This window comes from Heptranchias perlo, chromosome 1 (assembly GCF_035084215.1).
Source record: "Heptranchias perlo isolate sHepPer1 chromosome 1, sHepPer1.hap1, whole genome shotgun sequence".
Taxonomy (NCBI): Eukaryota; Metazoa; Chordata; class Chondrichthyes; order Hexanchiformes; family Hexanchidae; genus Heptranchias; species Heptranchias perlo.
Window position 1 is genome coordinate 39,506,221 of NC_090325.1, and position 23,169 is coordinate 39,529,389.

Sequence of the window (23,169 nt, forward strand, 5' to 3'; positions counted from 1 at the left end):
GTCCTCAAAGAACTCAAGCAAATTTGTCAGACATGAATTCCCCTTTGTAAAGCCATGCTGACTTTGTCCTATTGAATTATGTTTATCCAAATGTTCTGCTACTGTCTCCTTAATAATAGACTCCAAAATTTTACCCACCACAGATGTTAAGCTAACTGGTCTATAATTTCCAGCCTTCTGCCTACTACCCTTTTTAAATAAGGGTGTTACATTGGCAGTTTTCCAATCTGCCGGGACCTTTGCCGAGTCCAGAGAATTTTGGAAAATTATTACCAAAGCATCCACAATCCCTACTGCCACTTCCCTCAAGACCCTAGGATGGAAGCCATCAGGTCCAGGGGATTTATCTGCCTTGAGTCCCATTAATTTACTGAGTACCAATTCCTTCGTGATTTTAATCGTATTTAGCTCCTCCCCCCCTAGAGCCCCCTGTTTGTCCAGTGTTGGGATATTCTTAGTGTCCTCTACCGTAAAGACTGAAACAAAATATTTGTTCAGCATTTTTGCCATCTCCATGTTTCCCACCATTAATTTCCCGGTCTCATCCTCTAAAGGACCTACGTTTGCCTTAGCCACCCTTTTTCTTTTTATATAACTGTAGAAACTCTTGCTATCTGTTTTTATATTTTTTGCTAATTTATTTTCATAATCTATCTTCCCTTTCTCAATCAATCCTTTTGTTACTTTTTGCTGTCTTTTGAAGACTTCCCAATCTTCTATCCTCCCACTAAGTTTGGCTACCTTATATGTCCTTGTTTTTAGTCGGATACTGTCCTTAATTTCTTTACTTATCCACGGATGGCTGTCATTTCTTTTACACCCTTTTTTCCTCAGTGGAATATATTTGTTTTGAAAGTTGTAAAATAACTCCTTAAATGAACACCACTGCTCATGTACCGTCTTACCCTTTAATCTATTTTCCCAGTCCACTTTAATCAATTCCGCTCTCATACCATCATAGTCTCCTTTATTCAAGCTCAGTACGCTTATTTGAGAACCAACCTTCTCACCCTCTAATTGGATATGGAATGTAACCATGTTATGGTCACTCATTCCAAGGGGATCCTTAACTAGGACATTATTAATTAATCCTGGCTCATTACACAGGACCAGGTCCAAGGTTGCTTGCCCCCTTGTTGGTTCAGTTACATACTGCTCAAGAAATCCATCCCTAATACACTCAATAAACTCTTCCTCAAGGCTACCTGCCCAATTTGATTTGTCCAGTTAATATGATAGTTAAAATCCCCCATAATGTAACGCGCCCAGTGAAATCTGGGTGCTCCACACGCATTCACAGCTTGATTGAAGGTGCTTACCTTTGCTTCCAGGTTTCGCGCTCGAAAGCTGCGCAGCGGGCGGACTGCGCATTCGCAGCATAGGCTGTCAGCTGGAGGAGCCCTATTTAAAGGGGCAGTCCTCCACTGACTGATGCTGCAGAAAATAGGCAAAATTATAGCAGGGAGCAGCCCAGGGGGAAAGCTGCTCCCAGTTTAATGATGCCTCACTCCAGGTATCATTAGATGGGGTGAGGAGGAGGGGGAGGACAGAGATCTTCTCCCCAGCGGGCGGGAGGAAGCGGCCTGCCTCTGCCACCACGAAGGCCTAGCTTGAGGTGGCAGAGGAGGTCACCAGCACCAACAACATATCGCCCACCTGCATACAGTGCAGGAGGCGCTTCAATGACCTAAGTAGGTCAGCCGAAGTGAGTACACTTACTCATTCCCCTACACTCCGTCTGCCACATCACCACCCCCGCCCCACATCTCCTTCTGCACTGCCAACACTACTCTGTCACATCACTCCTCACACCCGCTCAAAGCTCATCCTCATCTTAACTGCATTTACTCACCTCACCAGTACTCATCCCACCACTACCACTCAACCCAATCCTCATACAATCTCATGGCTCTATCTCATACTCACCCTCTCATGCATCTCTTTCACGGTCAGCCTCACTCAACCTGCCACTACCTGTGCTGCAGCCACAGGGCATGCATCACATATGTGCAGTAGGCAGCGTAAGGCAAACGTGTCATGAGCATGAAGGAGCTGATCAAGGATGTTTGAGGGTTTGTCATGGTTTTTACTTATATTTGATTTCTGATCAACTCACATTACATATTATATTGTCACCACTACTGCCACGTCTTTGCGAATCTTGTCTGGTTTGTGCAATAATGCCCTTTCCTGAGGATCACTATGAAGACCCACAACTGATGCCACCCATTGTGTCACTGCAGAGTGGGTGTAGGTGTATTTGCAGGGCTCTTTTGTGCAGACGGCTGAGAGACGTCGGCGATGTCCCCGGTGGCACCCTGGAAGGATACGAAGGAGAAGTTGTTGAGGGCAGTGGTGACTTTGACAGCAACAGGTAGGAAGATGGTGCTCGGGCCAGCCGGGAGCAGCTCAGCATGAATTAGGCTGCAGATGTCCACGACTACATGTCGTGACTCTGAGCCTCCGTGTGCACTGCTGCTCAGAGAGGTCCAGGAAGCTGAGCCTTGGTCTGTAGACCCTGTGGCGAGGGTAGTGCCTTCTGCAACGCATCTTTCTCTGTGAGTGTCCTCCCTCCTGCTGTGCAGGTAGATGTGTCACAGCACTGTGTTGTGGAGCTCCATGTGTCAGAGGTGGACGGTGTGGCCGGCGAGGCTGGTGATGCTGTTCGTCCTCCGAGGAAGTCATGACTGCAGCTACGGCGGCCCCCATTCGGAAGAGGGGGTCCGTAAGGTAGGTAAACGTGTCTGCACACTGGGGTAAGTGTGCAAGTTTGTGAATTGTACTGTTAGGAGGAGCATGGTGGAGGCCCTTCTTTGTCCAAAGTGACAGAGTGGCCTCCTGCAATGGGTGAGGATCTCCCCCCACCACCTGTCAAATGGACCTTTGCAGCTGCCACAGGCTGATCGCTGCAACACGTCCATTTCAACTGGGAGTTTTTCCCCCAGTACGGGAAACAGTCTCAGTTGTTTGGAAAATCCCACCCCTCCTAAAATATCTCGTTAATCAGGTCTGTAAACGACCTGAAGTACCTAAATAATTACCTTAAGTGGCATCCCGCCGGCTTTAATTGCCGGGAATCCCACATGCGGGAGCTGCGCGCGCATGTCAGCGCGTCACTGGGGAACCCGGGAATCCCCGATTTTCGGAGCCCCCCCCCCCGTCACGTACACACCCGCTCGGGGGTGCTAAAAGCGAGCCCCATGTCTCTGTAATGGCTATTAGGTCAAATCCATTTATCTCTATTTGTGCAATTAATTCATCTATCTTGTTACGAATGCTCCGTGCATTCAGATAAAGAGCCTTTAATTCTGATGTTTATAATTTTTTTCCTGCTTTGACCTTACTTGTTGTTGCACTATTATTGGTAAACTTTCTGTCCCTTCCTGCCACACACTGCTTATCTTTACCCAAATCACTACACCGTTTGATTTTCTTAACTTTTCTCATTAGATTTCTAAATTTCCCCTCACCTGACCTCCCGACCCCCCCCCCGACCTTTTTAATTTAAAGCCCTGTCTGCAGCCCTCGTTATTCGATTCACCAGGACGCTGGTCCCAGCCCGGTTTTTATGGAGCCTGTCCTGTTGGAACAACTCCCTCTTTCCCCAGGAATGGTGCCAGTGTCCTTAACATACTCGACAGCTTTCTGTACTAGATTCTCTCTCCAAAATCGTCTAGCCCTGACTTCAGGAGTTGCATATTACAGCCCATGCCATAGGTAGCAGCAATCAGAACATTGTTCTTACGTTTCTTCACCAGTGATCAAAGAGGTTTTCACTGTGTGAGATGTCATTCTCTCCACTCTGGAGTACAGTGGAGATTGCAATTACTGCTGCATATTATCAAAAGCAAAACACTGCGGGTTCTGTAAATCTGAAATAAAAACAGAAATGCTGGAAATACTCATTAGGTCAGGCCTCCTACACTGTTCCAATGAAGTTCAACGGAAGCTTGAAGAACAGCACCTCATCTTTCGATTAGGCACTTTACAACCAACATTGATTTCGATGACTTCAGATTATAACCACTGCTCCCATTTTTTCGGAGAGCAGGTGCTGGTAATGGTTCTGATGTTGCCATTTACATCTCCTCTAGACCCATCTTTTATTACTTTACTTGTGCCATTACCACCCTCATGCCTTGCACCATCATCCCTTTTGTCAATTGATCACTCCTACCCTCCACCCTATCACAGACCTTACATTTTGTTCTCCCTGCCCATCTCTTCTTCCCTTCCCCCCCCCTTTCCCTGTTTCTGTACTTGCTTAAAAACAGTTAAATCTTTAGTTCTTCCAGTTCTGACGGAAGGTCATCAACCTGAAACGTTAACTCTGTTTCTTGCTCCACAGATGCTGCCTGACCTGCTGAGTATTTCCAGCATTTTCTGCTTTTACTGCTGCACATTATGTATGCCAGAGATGGAAGGATATGTTTCTGAGCTGCATGCCTCAATTCCTAACAGCGTTTGTCCACCTTTGTGTATGTGATGGACAAAACATTGTCATATCTTTGATGAACCAGCACATACTTTAAAGGCACTCTTGCCAACCTCCAATTCTCCTAGTCCATCTCATTGGGCCTAGAAGTTCCCACTGGCCCTTCCATTTTACCTTCAATCTTGGAGCTGGCACATGCTTCGTGCTCAGTGGCTGTTCATGTCCTGGTGATTCAATACTTTGAGGAGAAGCCATATCTCTGTGCTGGTAGATTTTTTAACGAGGATACTGCTGATCATCTGCCTACCTTACCTCTAACTTATATCTGAATACATAAGGTTTGATCTGGTGCCAAAAAAAAACATCGCTATCATGACCAGGACCTCCTGGGTTATGAATGACATTTCGATGTTTATAAAATCAGCTTTTGTGTCATTATTGGTAAACTTGGGATTCCCGGCAATTAAAGCCGGCGGGATGCCACTTAAGGTAATTATTTAGGTACTTCAGGTCGTTTACAGACCTGATTAACGAGATATTTTAGGAGGGGTGGGATTTTCCAAACAACTGAGACTGTTTCCCGTACTGGGGGAAAAACTCCCAGTTGAAATGGACGTGTTGCAGCGATCAGCCTGTGGCAGCTGCAAAGGTCCATTTGACAGGTGGTGGGGGGAGATCCTCACTCATTGCAGGAGGCCACTCTGTCACTTTGGACAAAGTTGGGCCTCCACCATGCTCCTCCTAACAGTACAATTCACAAACTTGCACACTTACCCCAGTGATTAGGCACCTTTATGTTGAGGTGCCTAGTCAGCACATCTGGATGAGTGAACATTTAGTTATTGCATTTTATTACAGAGTTTTATAGGAGTGATAACAGAATTTTCATTTTTTCGGGCACAAATGGATGACATGGAAACTGAGGCAGGAAGCCAGGAACGGAGCCCTCCCATCTTATAAAAATCAGAATGGTGGGCCTGTTGTCAAGGATCACCAGCCCTTTTTCCTCTGCACTACACCTGGGAAATTCTGATTTCCTGGGTGCAATGGAGAGGAAAATCTACCATCCTCTGCAGTGCCCTTGTGACTCCAACCCTCTCTCCAAGTATGTCCTGCATTGATGTAGTTTTGGGGGCAAGGGTGAAATGGTTCCCAATCCTATGTTGTAGAAAATATCTGCTGTGCTGTGGACAGGGTTGCCAGCTTTTCCTAAGTCCAGAGTCAGGTGGGGAGCGAGATAGGGATCATTTCTTGAGCTCTAGGGTGTAATTTTCCGAGCTCAAGCGATGGGTGAGGAGCTTTGCCTGCCTGCCATGCATATCTAGAAATTGCACCCAGAGTTCCCATTCATTAAAGGCAACAGAATATCGTGCACAGTGTGCCCTCGATTTCCTGATGTGCATGGTCGGTGGGCGAGGCTCCCAACTGGCTGCATGCGTTCTGAAAATCGGACCTTTGATGTCTTATTTGCTGCTGCTGATTGTTGAAAACCTTAATAACTCATCATAAGATATTGATATTTGTGGGAAGATAAATTTTGTGGGTAAATTTTCATCTGTAGTACTCTCTGCTCAGAGCTGAACATGCTGGCATTCCAGATGTGTGGTCTCAGATGCTAAGCTTTGCACTGGGAGCGCTAAAGATGAAAATTAAACCTTTGATGTATAAGTTTACTTGGTAGAATTCACAGATACCTCACTCAAAAATCAGTCTGTCAATCCTAAATCAGACAGATGGCACGCCTATTTTTGGAGTTTTCAGTTGGTCATGTTAGGCATTCTGCTTTTCCTGTTGAGAAATTTTTAGACAGCTTCTGAGGGCCAATCAAGAGTAGCCCTATAACAAGTGGAGTGGTATATTGGGGCTGGTAGAAGGCAGCTGTATTATTGGTGGGGAAAAGAATGGTCATTTTCAAAAATGTGGGTATAAGATCTTATTTCCATGTCCAAAAACTCAGTAGGCTAGATTTTCTCATCTGTTTTATTTAACATCATGGTGAACCATTTAATTTAAATGGTTAACTATCGGTTTATTTTAAATGGGAAACACCGATAGAAGAATCTAGCCTGGTATATCAATAGTCAATCAAAACAAAGTTAGAGCAGAAAACATTGTCTCCAACTTCTAGCCATCTAAAGCTGCTCCTGACTCACTGAAGGATTGCTGAATGCCTTTATTTTTAAGGCATGTGTGAAAACACTTGAAGTTGACTCACAGGCGTCCTAGTGCGTATGTGCAATGTATATCATTTTTGAAAGGGCATAATGTAAAGCAGTATTCCAGCAAGCTAATTAATCACATAAACTAGCTTAGAGATAGGTTTTGCCTTTTAAATCAGGATAATTATAGGCACGGTTTTAAGACTGTGGCGTCTCTAGTCTTGACTTTGATATTTCTGTTGAAGGAGTTTTAAACTCTTCATGTTGCCACATTCCAACCTGAACAGATGCAAACATGAAGCACTGGGACATAAATAGCAATGAATGATTCTGCGTGCAGACTATAGAGGCAGTTTTGTTTCTATATATTGATAGACTGTCAAGAAGGTGAAAATTAGGCCTACTCACAAGGTTCATTGACATCTATAACAGCTTAGAGTCACTTGTCAGCAGCGAGCATGATTCACTTGCATATCAAGTAACAGACTTACATCTACGTATTCCCAAGTTTCATTTAACGTGTGAAGCAACTGGAGCCTCCAGCTTTTCGTTAACTAAGGCAGTTCCTCACTAGCCAAAGTTTTTTTTACAATACCATGTATTATTAGATGTAAAGTAAGATGTACAGCTCTTATGATCGTGATTTACACCTTCTCATATGACCTGCTCTTTTTTTTTTACTAAGGGCCATTTAACTGTAGCTGTGCCAGTGCCATTCTGTTGTTCCTCTGATACAAATATTTCATGATTCCTGTTCACTTTAAAACTTTCAGAAAGAGACTAAGCAGATTTTTTAATCCACTCCTTGATGAGATTTCTGCCTTGTAATTACTACTAGGTACCTATTTTCCTCCCTCAGGACATCCCAAAGTGCTTCACAGGCAATTAAGTACTTTTCAATTGTAGTCACTGTTATAATGTAGGTAAAGGTAGCAACAAATTTTGACACAGAAAGATCCCACAAACAGTGATGAGATTTAAAAAACCAGATCACCCGTTTTAGTGATGTTGGTTGAAGATTACATTTTGACTGGGACACCAGGAGAAGCCCCCTGCTCTTCTTCAAATAGTGCCATGGGATCTTTCACATCCACCTGAGAAAGCAGATGGAACCTCTATTTAACATTTCACCCAGAAGACCTCACCTGCAACAGTGCAGCACTCCCTCAGTTCTACACTGAAGTGTCAGCCTAGATGAAATGCTCAATGTCTCTGGAGTGGGGCTTGAACCCACGACCTTCTGCCTCAGAGGTGAAAGTGTTACCACTGAGCCAAGGCTGACACTTTTGATACAGTTTCTGCACATGCTCAGAGACTGACTTCAGAGCCTGCAGGTAGGTATGTCCCTCGAACATCCTTCTTTTCAGGCAAATGCCCATTAGTTCTGGATCCCACAACTCCTCAGCCTCTGTTGGGAAGGGGGCACATCCTCACCCACTCCCCATTCCTTTGGCTCCCTCGTATTCTGTGAATCACTAGTGCCACATCCTTACTAACACTATCTAATTCCCCCGGGTGAAAGCATCTGAAGTAGCGTGTGGGGACGAGAAAGCAATTGATGTAGGGGGTAAATTTAAGGGATTTGGGAAGAGGAACATGGAGCAGGAGGTTTCTGCGGGAACTCGTGGGTGACTTTCAGTCCAAATTCATCTTCTTCTTCATTATCATCCTCCTCATCCTCTTCATTATCATAGTTCACAAGGAAGTAGTTGTGGCTTTGTGTCTGTTATTTCTCCTCCTCATCATCATCATTTTCCTCTTCCTGTGCCTTGTTGTGGTGATCTGCAGGAAAGGAGAATACGAGTGTAGGGTTTGTCTATCCAATCCTTACCAATGCCCAAGGGTTGGTGAACTCTGGACGGTAACTTTTGGAAAAGTACTTCACGAACAAATTGTTTTAAGGCTAGACAACTTTATTGGCACAAGTTCGTACAACCTTTCCGAAGTAGAGAATGGTCATTGAGATTGCTGGGTGATCAGTCTGTCACACCCAGGGGTGTTGTGTCTTCTTCTTGATGTTGTCCTCCTTCTTGAGGTGAGCCCCTGATGCTCTGTCCTCTGACTGCAGTGTCAGTTCCATTGCGATGTCTTCTTTTTATGTTGTTTTTGCACTTTAGAGCTTAAGTAAAGTAATGGAAGTGTCATTCTGTCCAATCACCTCCTCTGATTAGGCCTCTTTGATGGACAATTCAAAACCAGGTACAATTAGCTCAGCACTTTGAAATGTGATGGCTTCCCTTATCTGTGCTCATCTGGCTTTTCAAGCACTTTGGAATGTGAAGGCCCCCATTATCTGTGGCTCATCTGATTTTTTGTGACCATGATTTTAACTATCTCACAGTTTCTCAATAGTATCAATTCTGTGGTGTGTTGACTTGTTTAAAACTTCTGGAAGCTTTCCCATACGAACTGCAGTTTTAAAATAATCAAAAGTCCAGCGGCACAAAGGGACCATGGTAACAGCGGTTTGTTCTGTCTGTTTGGCTGATGCTGTATCTTTAAAAGCTGTCAATTGTTTCTAAGTTAATGTCCAATTCCATATTGCAAGAAAAAGCATTCAAATCTCACACCAGCTAAGTATGTGTGAACATTATGCCCCTTGGGATTAAGAAGACACAGAAGTGGGTATAATCTTGTGGCTGTGGTGCTTCACAGGAATGCCACAATGACCGTGTAGGTGTCTATGTTGTGGCATCTTTTTTCTTCCTCTGCGTCGTGTCCTGCTACCTTCTATGCCCGCCTCTGCCGGGTTCTCCTGTGTTAGACATTCTTATAAAGTGGCACAAAGACAGTCATGAGACATCCAGTCAAGCTATTTGACAGTCAACTCACTGATTTAGGCACTGTTCCTTATCTGATGCTGCCCCAGTCTGCTGTTGCAATCTTCAGCCAGGACTGGCTATTTTCCATGCATACCAACGCATTGCTCCTATTTTACGAGAGTTTTACGCTAGTCATGACTCCAATGGATATACAATTCTGATGTAAATACCTGTCCAGGCCATTGGCGGGTGAAGTTCATCTTCCATTGGCCTAAAAGCAGTGCAACTCGCTGTATGGCATTTTTAGGACAATGTCTTCAGAAGAGAAATGAAGGGGAAAATTGGTGCCAGGGGAAAAGATAGTGGTCATTTAATACTAATAATATCGTCAGTGATACAGTGTCAGTGGGGGTTGGGATTCCTCCCAGTTAGTTCCAGGTGACCCTACAAGTTAAAGCCCTAATGGGTAATAAACAAGCAGCAGGAAGCTTACCTGTCATCAGCAAACTTGGAAATATTACATTTGGTCCCCTCATCCAAATCATTGATATAGATTGTGAATAGCTGGGGCCCAAGCACCGATCCCTGCGGTACTCCACTAGTCACAGTCTGCCGACCTGAAAAAGACCCGTTTATTCCTACTCTCTGTTTTCTGTCTGTTAACCAATTCTCAAAACTCTAGCAGTACTCCTGCAACCACTAAGTCCTGGCTGATGCTAACCTGTGACTCAGTTCTCTCAGGTTAGGTAAATGGGGCGTATCCACAAGGGGATAAAGTGTGACTCTACATTAAACAAATGGAAACCCTATTATGCAGATTTCTCAGCAGTTTGCCTTGGAGACTCAAGTGTGGTGATAGGTTTCCAATTGTACTAGACAGCCAGTCAACCAAAGAAAATGATGAAGCACCTCAAAGCACTTGATGCAATGAATTATTTTTCAAAGCACGGAGCTTGTTCTCATGCAGGCACACTTGGCAGTCATTCTGCATCAGTAGCATCCCACGTACTGCAATGTGATGAATGACAAGCTGATCTCTTTTACTACTACTACTGGTGTGAAGCAAAGTGAAGTGAAACCACGTCTTAGATGTAATCTTATTTGGGCCACTGCCAGCTTTGCTCCACTGTTCTGACAGTACAGATTAAAGAAGATGCATGATTTTTTTCACCCATTTTTATTCTGTTCTCTGCATTCACCATTCACCCTCTGGTACTTCACTCTTTATGAGTGACTGTGGATAGGCTCTTTGACTGTGGGTGATCACAGCTGAGCTTGATCCTGTCCTCACCTCGGCTTTCTAGCAGGAGTCACTAGAACTTGATCTGGGTCTCAATGAGGATGATGGCAATTGTGGCACCCCAACTGCTACCTTGGCTGAGATCAGCTAACAGCATAGATCAGGGAACAAACTTCGGGCCTTCCTGGGCTCCACCAAAGTGGGGGCGGAGTGCTTGCATTTGGAGCAGGAGCAGGCACAGCATCGGTAAGTCATGAAAATGAGATGGGAGTGGGCTACTGGGGCATCCCATCTAATTTTCCTTCAGGTTCACTGGGCCGGCACCCTTTTACAGGGGTGCGCAAAGAAGTTGCAGTTGGTCCTTGTGCCTGGTCCTCCCTCAGATCAGAGAGCCCGAGGAGGGCAGGCAGCAAGGTCAGGAAGGCCTCAAAAAGTAAGTTGAGCTTTCTTTTCTGCAGATGTGGAACTACCTCCGGAATCCTGCAATATTTTGCAGGCTTCGCATTAGCCAAAATCCCTGAAACTCTTCCTCCAATCCCTAACAGTCTCCTGCACCATGCTTACCTCCGTAACCATAAAACCAGAGAAATCTGGGAATAAAAGCTAACAATTGGAGCCTATTCTGATAATTAAGAGCCCGGAGGCTAGGTATCATTATGGTTGCTCTCCTTGATATCTTTTGCCAAATGCAGGGATCAAAACTGGATATAATACTTCAAGTACCAAAGCCTTACATAGCCTAAGTATAATACTCTTCATTTTATACTCGATAGTCCTAGCAAAGCAACCTAAAAACTGCCTTCCCTATAACCATCTCACACTTTGTGCACCTTTATGAGTTATCAGCTATTACCCCCAGGTCTCTTTCTTAATCCATTACCTTTAATGGGCACCCCTGCAAAGTATGAGCATTTAAGATGCTGCCTGTCAAGTTACCAGCCGAACAATGCTCTGACTTAGATAGTTGTTTCTCTGAGCAGGCAATTGGTGATGGATATGCAAATGCCTTCAATGTCCAAAAGAAGAGAGGGGTGTTGGCCTCCCAAACTTCAGACACTACTCCTGGGCCCCTGGCCTTCCAGAAAAACTCATAGCTGGAAATGGAGACTAGGACTTCTCCTATTAATTCCACTACAAAGTCTACCTCAGAAAAGACCACCAAGGGGCCACAAACTCCCCATTGTTGCTGTAACCTTGCCAGTCTGGAGTGAGGTCTATGCCTCATGGAAATTCCTACCATATTTACTAGCCCTCTTCAAAATATAGAACAATGGAGTGCTCCTAGGAGTACTCATCTCTGGTGGATTCAGAGCCTGCTGTGACAAAGTTCACCAGATTAGGTCAGCTGCCCTACATGGTAAAATCTTGCTCTTCCACCAGTTAGTTGACAGATTTCATCTCTCCCAATATGTCCTATAGTGCCTATATTGCTATCTCCAGATGAGGCACTACCACCAGAACCACATAATATTTTGAGGACTTCACATTAGCCAAAACACCTGGAACACTTCTTCCACTTCCTAACAGGTTAGTCTCCTGCACCATGTTTATCTCCACAACCATAGACCTGATAGAAAACCTGAAGGAAGCCTGGGAATGAAAACTAGGTCTCCGCTAAGGGAGGAGGAATATCGAAAAGGCATGGAGACAGACTCTCTACACCACCACCTGCAGCGAAATACATGAAAGTCAGCTCACATCTAGCCCAGAGTGATGGGTTAAAACTATCCTCTCTATAACGATCCTATGTGGAATGAGTTTGGGAATTCTTAATCCAGTTCTTAGTGGGATGTGCCCATGGCACAAAACTGGTACAAATTGGCAGTCCCACTTTGAGAGACCTCAGGATGGTTGGTATGGGAAACTGAATGTCACATTGTTGCAATAGGAGTGATCCTCTGAGTTTTCAGCTGAGGCACATTGTTGGGCAGAGTAGAAGGAACTTCACTATGTCTGACCTGGATATGTTTGATAATAGCATTGATATCCAAAATGGAATGACATCCCTTGCCTTGATGAGCAAAACATTTATTGAGAAATTTCTTGTGTTTCCACAGTGATTATAAAAAGTAACCAGTTTGAAAGAGGAAAGCTTTAGATTTTTGAAGTGTTAATAAGTCAGTCCTCGATGCCATCGTGCCTGACATTTATTTCCTTATTCATCTCTTTTCCCTTAAACTGCGTGTTGTTTTCATATGTTGACTGAGTCTGCTACTTATTCCCATATCTCACATTCAAGTTTCCTCTGTGTGTGCCTTTGTGCAGAGAGTTTCCAGCTGAAGGCTGACATACCCAATTCAAGGCACCTAATACCTGGTGCCCAATGAAAGTGTCTGTTAATAGTGATCACTGTGTTTGACTTAATGTATGTCTGGGTTAATTATTACAGGTTTGTTGTACTATGCTGGGCACGGATACGAAAACTATGGAAACAGTTTTATGGTGCCGATTAATGCTCCGAATCCCTATAGATCGGCAAACTGTTTGTGTGTGCAGAGCATCCTAAAGCTGATGCAAGAGAAGGAGACGGGATTGAATGTCTTCCTGCTGGACATGTGCAGGAAAAGGTACATGTAACAACCAGAGAAACTTGCACCATTTTTCATTTAATAGGACTAGATAGATTGCTTTCATTGTAAGCTTCCATCTCCATCTTTGGAGCCATCCCAAGGTCAGTAAGACAGTGACAGCCAAACAGCTCTAATACTGACTTTGTCATATAGTTGGGACTGGGATGGGGAAAGAAGACCTACCCTAATGGTTTAGGTACAACAGTAATGATAGCAAACTTTCACAGATTTATTAATATTGCTAATATTAGCAAAGAAGTAGAAGTATTTTTTTTAAATCCCAATTTTTTTTATCAGATAACTTTATTCATTTTATTTCACATTTCTGTCAGCCAACCTCGCTGGGCCATGATGTGATAGGTTGTGCATTTGTATTTGCAGTGCTCCATGTACTGAGGCCCCAATCTTAGCCATGCTTCCACAAGGAGATGCTCTGTTGAGCAGAGGCCATGGGATGGGCAGGAAAATTGAAGTGAGAGTTATCTCAAGTCACTCATGCCAGTGTCAGAGTAGCCTTGCAGCAGCTGAGGGCAGATCATCCACCTTTCCTCTCAACTTAGGAGAATCTGGGGGGCAAAAGAAGGGGAATGGAGAGTTCCCCAGCTACGTAGTGAGCAAATGCATCACTGCGGCTTTGCGCCATAAATAACAGGAAAATCTCTCAATTCTTGGTTTGTGCTGAATTAACTGATCTTAGTTGGGCCTGCAATAAGACACTACAGTTAGCCTCTGTACCTGTGAGGTAGGGGAATGTGAATATAATGCACTGTGAGGGATTAATGTAGGTATAATCTACTGAGTGGTGAATGTGGGTATAATGCAGTGTAGGTGGTGAATGTGGGTATAAAACACTGTGAGGGATTAATGTGGGTATAAAACACTGTGAGGGATTAATGTGGGTATAATGTACTGTGTGGGATGAATGTGGGTATAATACACAATCGGGGGTGAATGTGGGTATAATACACAATGAGGAATGAATGTGGGAGGAATGTGGGTATAATACACTGTGAGGGGTGAATGTGGGTATAATACACAATGAGGAATGAATGTGGGAGGAATGTGGGTATAATACACTGTGAGGGGTGAATGTGGATTAAATATACTGTGAGGGGTGAATGTGGGTATAATGTATTGTGAGGGGTGAATGTGGGTATAATGTATTGTGAGGGGTGAATGTGGGTATAATACACTGTGAGGGGTGAATGTGGGTATAATACACTGTGAGGGGTGAATGTGGGTATAATACACTGTGAGGGGTGAATGTGGGTATAATACACTGTGAGGGGTGAATGTGGGTATAATACACTGTGAGGGGTGAATGTGGGTATAATGTATTGTGAGGGGTGAATGTGGGTATAATACACTGTGAGGGGTGAATGTGGGTATAATACACTGTGAGGGGTGAATGTGGGTATAATACACTGTGAGGGGTGAATGTGGGTATAATACACTGTGAGGGGTGAATGTGGATTAAATATACTGTGAGGGGTGAATGTGGGTATAATGTATTGTGAGGGGTGAATGTGGGTATAATGTATTGTGAGGGGTGAAAGTGGGTATAATACACTGTGAGGGGTGAATGTGGGTACAATACACTGTGAGGGGTGAATGTGGGTATAATACACTGTGAGGGGTGAATGTGGGTATCATGTATTGTGAGAGGTGAATGTGGGTATAATGTAATGTGAGGGGTGAAAGTGGGTATAATGTATTGTGAGGGGTGAATGTGGGTATAATGTAATGTGAGGGGTGAAAGTGGGTATAATGTATTGTGAGGGGTGAAAGTGGGTATAATGTATTGTGAGGGGTGAATGTGGGTATAATACACTGTGAGGGGTGAATGTGGGTATAATACACTGTGAGGGGTGAATGTGGGTATAATATACTGTGAGGGGTGAATGTGGGTATAATGTATTGTGAGGGGTGAATGTGGGTATAATACACTGTGAGGGGTGAATGTGGGTATAATACACTGTGAGGGGTGAATGTGGGTATAATACACTGTGAGGGGTGAATGTGGGTATAATACACTGTGAGGGGTGAATGTGGGTATAATGTATTGTGAGGGGTGAATGTGGGTATAATGTATTGTGAGGGGTGAACGTGGGTATAATACACTGTGAGGGGTGAATGTGGGTATAATACACTGTGAGGGTGAATGTGGGTATAATGTAATGTGAGGGGTGAAAGTGTGTATAATGTATTGTGAGGGGTGAACGTGGGTATAATACACTGTGAGGGGTGAATGTGGGTATAATACACTGAGGGGTGAATGTGGGTACAATACACTGTGAGGGGTGAATGTGGGTACAATACACTGAGGGGTGAATGTGGGTATAATACACTGTGAGGGGTGAATGTGGGTACAATACACTGTGCGGGGTGAATGTGGGTACAATACACTGAGGGGTGAATGTGGGTATAATACACTGTGAGGGGTGAATGTGGGTACAATACACTGTGAGGGGTGAATGTGGGTACAATACACTGTGAGGGGTGAATGTGGGTATAATGTACTGTGAGGGGTGAAAGTGGGTATAATGTATTGTGAGGGGTGAAAGTGGGTATAATGTATTGTGAGGGGTGAATGTGGGTATAATACACTGTGAGGGGTGAATGTGGGTATAATACACTGTGAGGGGTGAATGTGGGTATAATATACTGTGAGGGGTGAATGTGGGTATAATGTATTGTGAGGGGTGAATGTGGGTATAATACACTGTGAGGGGTGAATGTGGGTATAATACACTGTGAGGGGTGAATGTGGGTATAATACACTGTGAGGGGTGAATGTGGGTATAATACACTGTGAGGGGTGAATGTGGGTATAATGTATTGTGAGGGGTGAATGTGGGTATAATGTATTGTGAGGGGTGAACGTGGGTATAATACACTGTGAGGGGTGAATGTGGGTATAATACACTGTGAGGGTGAATGTGGGTATAATGTAATGTGAGGGGTGAAAGTGGGTATAATGTATTGTGAGGGGTGAACGTGGGTATAATACACTGTGAGGGGTGAATGTGGGTATAATACACTGAGGGGTGAATGTGGGTACAATACACTGTGAGGGGTGAATGTGGGTACAATACACTGAGGGGTGAATGTGGGTATAATACACTGTGAGGGGTGAATGTGGGTACAATACACTGTGCGGGGTGAATGTGGGTACAATACACTGAGGGGTGAATGTGGGTATAATACACTGTGAGGGGTGAATGTGGGTACAATACACTGTGAGGGGTGAATGTGGGTACAATACACTGTGAGGGGTGAATGTGGGTATAATACACTGTGAGGGGTGAATGTGGGTACAATACACTGTGAGGGGTGAATGTGGGTACAATACACTGTGAGGGGTGAATGTGGGTATAATGTACTGTGAGGAATGAACTACTCGATTTCTGTGTTTGCAGGAATGTGCACGATGATACCATTCCGAATATGGAGGCCTTGAGAGTTACAGCCAATATTGTGTTTGGATATGCAACGTAAGCATTTTGACCATCATGACGAAGGATTCCATTCCATTAACTATGTAGAGATTCATGCTGAATTAGTCATTAAAATTTGTAAATTTGGGCAAATCAAAGTCAAAGCAGTCTAGATCGGTCTCAACTGTTTGGTTTTTCTTGGATTATTTAAAAATCAAATTAGAAGCAGAAAAGTTATTTAACAGACTTCCTCTTGTTACTTTGTGTTACATCGAGTCTACAGCACAGAAACAGGCCGTTCAACCCAACTGGTCTATGCCGGCGTTTATGTGCCACACGAACCTCCTCCCTCCCTACTTCATCTAATCCTATCAGCAGACCCTTCTATTCCTTTCTCCTTTGTGTGCTTATCTCCTTAAATACATCTATGCTATTTGTCTCAACTTCTCCTTGTGGTAGCGCGTTCCACATTCTTACCACTTTTTGGCTAAAGAAGTTTCTCCTGAATTCCCTATTGGATTTATTAGTGACTATCTAATGTTGATGACTTCTAGTTCTGGACTCCCCCACAAGTGGAAACATATTCTCTACATCTAACCTATCAAACTCTTTCATTGCCTTAAAGATAATTTTGCAAATGCTGTTATATTGTATTTTTAAAATGTGATGATGATCTAGAGGGTGTAAAAGTAATACACAAATCTGAGAAAAAAATGATGGTCTGAAATTCAGTTTTTAATATTTCTGTTGCCAGAAAAACAATACCCATAATCATATTGTGTTTTGCTAATATTTATGTGGATGGAGGTGTTGAACACATAAGGGCCTAGAAATTCTTCTGCGCAGTGCTCATTTTTCGGGTGCTAAACGACCTCCTGAGCTGCCAATATGGCGGGCAGGAAGTGCACGCTCATTACGAGCCGGAAGTGCGCCATATTGGTAAAAGCCAAAGAATCGGTGTGCAGTGCTCACGCCTGATACAAGCATTTGGCCTTTGCACATGCAAATAAGGGGCCTAATGCCTGTTTGAGGCCCCCATTGCAAGATTGGAGACCAGATTCTCTGACCGCACTGCCTGTGAGTGTGGCTCTCCACTGCGACCTTGGGATTGTGGAATTAGCTGCATAATACACATTTTCACCCTTGCATTGTATATCATGTTTGGTTGGGAGGTGAGCAAGAAAACTGCTTGCAGGCCTGTGTCATTGCAGCCACATGACCAGCTACTATGCATGATAGTAGAATAGGGTGAGCCTCCCTCTGACTTTTAATGCTTCTCTCCGAGGTTATGCAGAATGTCTACTGGCACAACTAACAGCCAGGATGGTCAGGACAGTCTCGGCTAACGTTTTGACAGGAGTCAGCTTATCAATTTACTGCTGCCCCATGCTCTTAAAGATTCTACTGCCGTCCTCTGTTCTTTGAAAGTCTTGCTCCAGTTCCCTGTTGTTTGAAACTCTTACCATCATTCTCTGTTCCCTTTGAAGGCCTCACCTCCATTCTCTCTCTTTTTTGAAAGTCCTGCTACTGTTCTTTGTTCCCTTTGAAAGTCCTGCTCCCGATATCTCTCTCCCTCTCTCTTCCTTTTGAAAGTCCTCCTCCCATTCTCTCTCTATCTTTTGAAACTCCCACTCCTGTTCTTTGTTCTCTTAGAGAGTCCTGCTCCCTGGCTTATTGAGAGGCCCAACCTTTGGGCTTCCCCATACTGCTCTCCAGCTGACAGCTCCAATACTCTAAGAAGTAGAGTGAAAAGAAAACAGACAAAAAGAAGTGAGAAAGGGAACAAAAAGGGAATGTGAAAGAGGAAAAACCTGAGAGGGAGAGAGAGAAGAGAAATACAAAACTGGAGAAGAGATAAAAGTGAGGGGGAGAGCAAGAAGTAGAAGTGGAGGAGAGTGGGTGGAACAAAAGCACCAAAGAGATAGAAACAGAAGTAACAGGAGAGAGAAACAACAACAATTTGCATTTATATAGCGCCTTTAACGTAGTAAAATGACCCAAGGAACTTCACAGGAGCATGATCAGACAGAATTTGACATTGAACCACATAAGGCATTAGGACAGTTAAAGAGGTAGTTTTAAGGAGCGTCTTAAAGGATAAGAGAGAGGTTGAATGGTGGAGTGGTTTAGGGAGGGAATTCCAGAGCTTAGGGCCTAGGCAGCTGAAGGCATGACCGCCAATGGAGGAGTGATGAAAATCAGGGAAACCAAAGACAAGGACAGTGAGAGAGAAAGAGAAGTGATGGAGGAGAGCAAAAGAAAAGTGGAGAATAGAGAAAGCAAAAGAGTAAAAGCAAAGAAAAACAGAAGTGAAAGATGAGAGTATTTTGTGGACTACCAATATCTTTGGCTGGAGGGTCATAAGAGGCTGAGAATTCTTTGGTGGGGACCAGGCTAAGATTGTTTGAGAATGACTGAATCAGATGGTTAAGTTCAAACTTTTTATTGAGAATTAAAATTGACTTGAGCCGGCCTTAAATCATGGGTGTGTGGGCAGGGCATTGTTTGCTCTGAGTGGCAGAGTTTGCTTTAAGTGGCGCTTAAGTGTCCTTACCATTGTTTTGTCGGTGGTTATGTCAATCTAGATGATGACCCTCCACTTCCCTGTCATTAGCACAGCTGGAATGCAGAACTGACCAGGTGGCAGAGTGCAACACACTACCTCACTGCACTGCCCCATGTTAATATTTGCAGTTTTAGCTCAGTTAGCAGGAAGCATTGGAAGCAAAATAACAATGGTAGGGCAAATTAAATTTTTGATTCATCTGTTTTCCCATTGTTCGTACACACCTTACAGCAGACAGTTAAACAGTGGCATTGACAGAAGCTTGGTATTCTGCCCACGCTCTTGGTCTAGTAATGGTGTATGATGCAAGGAGACCCATGTGATGAAAGGGAAAGGAAGAATTTAAAAAGATTGTACATGTAACATGTTTCTTTTCTATGTTTCAAGATGTCAAGGGGCAGAAGCCTTTGAAATTCAGCATTTTGGATTAGCAAATGGAATTTTTATGAAATTTCTGAAGGAACGTCTGCTGGAGGATGAAAAGATCACGGTGTTGCTTGACAGAGTTGCAGAAGGTGATTGCTTTATTTTGATGACTAGAGTAGTTGTGCTTCTTTTTTGTCAACTGCATATTTGATATACATGGAAACCCATTGCCATACTTGAGTCTCCAAACTAAACTACTGAGAGATCCACACAGTTGGTATCCCTCTTGCCTTCTGAGTCAGATGGTTGCGGGTTCAAGCTCCACTACAGACTTGAGCACATAATCTAGGCTGACACTTCAGGGGTCTGGTGCATTGTTAGAGATGCCATCTTTCAAATGATACTCTAAGCAGAGAACTCCATCTGCCTCCTCAGGTGGATGCATGACACTATTCAAAGTAGACCAGGGAGTTATCCTGACCGATATTCCTCCCTCAACCAACACCAAAAACAGATTGTTTAGTCATCCATTAACTCGTTGATTGTGGGACCATGCTGTGTTCGCATAACACTTTCTTAGCTATATCAGTGCAAACATTTCCATTTACCACATGAGCAATCCTAATGGTTTTTCTAAGTAAAGTTCCCGATTTTATGACAAATTGCACCAAATCGTGGACGCCCATTGGAACAATGATTGATACCATCCAAGATATTTCATGGAAAACCTTTACTGCTAGCAGAGATAAAACTTTCATCCATCAGAACAGGCTGTATTTAAATGTATATTCCAGGCGTTGCAATGTTATTACGGCCACTACGCCACCCAGTCCGTCAAAATAAACAATTGAGTCTAATGACTGCACTGAAAAGATCATGTTTGCAGTCACGGTGAAGCAACTCTCTCCACAGGTAAGACGGATGCAGATGATGCCAAATTAGAATTATAGAATCATAGAATGGTTACAGCACAGAAGGAGGCCATTTGGCCCATAAAGTCCGTGCAAGCCTCTGCAAGAGCAATCCAGCTAGTCCCACTCCCCCGTCCTATCCCCATAGTCCTGCAATTTTTTTCCCTTCAAGTACTTATCCAATTCCCTTTTGAAAGCCATGATTGAATCTGCCTCCACCACCCCATTAGGCAGTGCATTTCAGATCATAACCACTCACTGTGTAAAAATGTTTTTTCTCATGTCGCCTTTGGTTCTTTTGCCAATCGCCTTAAATCTATATCCTCTGGTTCTTGACCCTTCTGCCAATGGGAACAGTTTCTCTCTATCTACTCTGTCTAAACCCTTCATGATTTTGAATACCTCTATCAAATCTCCTCTCAACCTTCTCTGTTCCAAGGAGTACAACCCCAGCTTCTCCAGTCTATCCATGTAACTGAAGTCCCTCATCCCTGATTGGTGAAAATGCATCAGTGGTTCTGATGAAAGGTCATCAACCTAAAATGTTAACTCTTTCTCCCTCCACAGATGCTGCCTGACCTGCTGAGTGTTTCCAATATTTTCTGTTTTTATTTCAATAGATATATACTTAAGTTACATTTATATCTAGAGTAAAAAAACAAATGAGGGGGGGATATTCTCCTCTATGATCCTGCCTGAAATCAGCAGCACTACGAAGGAGAATGCTGAAAAATTCAGGCGGTGTGACCTACTGCCACCTTCTCTCCCTCCAGCTGGCCCCAGAGACTTACCCGCTGAAGGCCTCGGTCTCACCTAAAGCCTCATTGGGAGCTTTCCTTTCAGTCTTTTGGCTGCTTCCGCCCCTTTAAGATCTCTCACTGCCTCTTCAAGTGCTGCAGTGGCATGCTCACCAAAGCACCTCTCCGGATTCTCTGCCTGTGCACCAGCAGGAGCCTGCCATGCATCTGTACTGAGCCCCGGTCCAGGAATGTGGGACAGAAACAGAAGGGTGGGTGGAAGTCCTGCCTCGAAGGGTAGAATTCCCCCACCCCCTGCATGCCAGACCTTGGTGGCTACTGGAATTGAGTGAGGAAGTTGTGATTAGATGATACCAAGTTTTAGATTGTAGGAGGAAGGGAAGATGTTTCACAGTTATGAGATCCTGGCAAAGGAGTTATATTATGTGGTGTGTATTCATTTCAACAGATTGCGGGTGCAGTAAATCGAAAGGACATATTGGTCTTGAAGCTTCAGCTGGTACCGTTTAAAATACCAACCATATGTCAAAGTGATTTTAGTACCAGCTTCCTAAAGGTGATGGTGCAAGTAGGACCTTTGAAAAACATCGGTTTAAATCTATGAAATGGCGCTTATCAGGTTTATTTGAAGATTGTCAATTTTTAAAAGAATTATTAAACTCTTCTACCTCATCTTTCTAGTTCAGATGAAAGGTTTCTGCCCAAAATGCTAACTTTTCTTTTCAGACGTCTGGCAGTCCTGCTGCTTATATCCAGCATTTAGTGATTTTATTATAGATTTTTTCGCATTTGCAGTTTTTTTTTCTCGTCCTAATGTAATACTGACATTTTAAATTGCAGATATGGGAAAATGTGACCTCACTAAAGGAAAGCAAGCTCTGGAAATTCGTAGCAGTCTGTGTGAGAAGAGAGCCTTGACCGACCCGATCCATTCATCAGGCTGCTCCGCTGAATCCCTGGCACGAAACCTGCAGTGGGCAAAAGCTCATGGTAATGCATCCCTGCTATCTGGCAGTGGCTTGGGGGGGTTTGGACTGGGGCTAGGTCTGTGACAGCACTAGTTTGTTGTCCAGTTATTTCAAGTATGCAATAAACATGAAATTTGAGCCAGTGGAAGAATGTCGACAATCTGCCATAGCGATTGGGTTGGGGGGGTGGATTAGGTTTTACAAATCAGCTCTCCCAGCACAGAGCTTTGTGCGGCAGGAGTGCACGTCGAGGATTCGGGTGCAGAAGTCAGTGCGCCTCGCACAATTTTCATTCCATTTTAGTGGATGGAAAATGACGCGAGACACACTGATCTTCGCAACTGGATTCCCAGTGTGCACTCCTGCTGCGCAAACTCTGCACTGGCAATGTTAATTTGTAAAACATACCCCAAATATCATGATCCTATGTTCCTATGTTCCTAACTAAAGAGCTCGGCTGAAGGTGTTTGCAGATGCAGCTTTGCAATAGTTTCTCTACTGTTGATTTTATAAAAGTTAGTTCAATAGATTTTGCCTCTTATTAACGTAGGAATGGCAGCGCTAGAACAGGGAATCTTTTTTACAATTGGAGTTGGGGTTGAGATGGATTGTGGAAATGGTCTACATTCCTCCAGAAATGCTTTTTAGTTCTAGTTTTGAGTAAGTCTCACCAGGGTAGAATTTTTTTTGGGCCCGACTTAATGCTGCGGAAGCAGCGTGTGCCCGAACCAAGAGACCCGAGACGTCCCGAAATTTTGCAGAGGGGTCCTTTAACAGGCGTTAGGCTCCTAATTAACATAGACCATTCAGGATGCATAAAAAGTAGGCTTGACGAATTTAGCAGTGGGCCAAATGCTTGAAATATTGCAGATTGAAAAATGGGCACAGTTCATACCAATTCCCACCCTGCCCTATTCCCAAACCTAGGGAATTGCTAAAGTTACTTGTACATATATTGCAGTGCTTCCAAATCATCATCACATTTTCCTCAATATTC

At 43.8% G+C, this 23,169-nt stretch overlaps 1 protein-coding gene across 2 annotated transcripts in view; it reads left to right on the forward strand.

Annotated features, from left to right (window-relative positions):
• LOC137321608 (mucosa-associated lymphoid tissue lymphoma translocation protein 1-like) overlaps window positions 1-23,169 on the forward strand; it is a 137,026-nt gene that overhangs the window by 87,281 nt on the left and 26,576 nt on the right. For both annotated transcript variants that reach the window (XM_067984066.1, XM_067984074.1), the window contains exons 11-14: window positions 12,986-13,163; window positions 16,586-16,660; window positions 19,557-19,684; window positions 22,045-22,194. In XM_067984066.1, coding sequence (XP_067840167.1) covers window positions 12,986-13,163; window positions 16,586-16,660; window positions 19,557-19,684; window positions 22,045-22,194 — 531 coding nt within the window. The remainder of the gene's footprint in view (window positions 1-12,985; window positions 13,164-16,585; window positions 16,661-19,556; window positions 19,685-22,044; window positions 22,195-23,169) is intronic.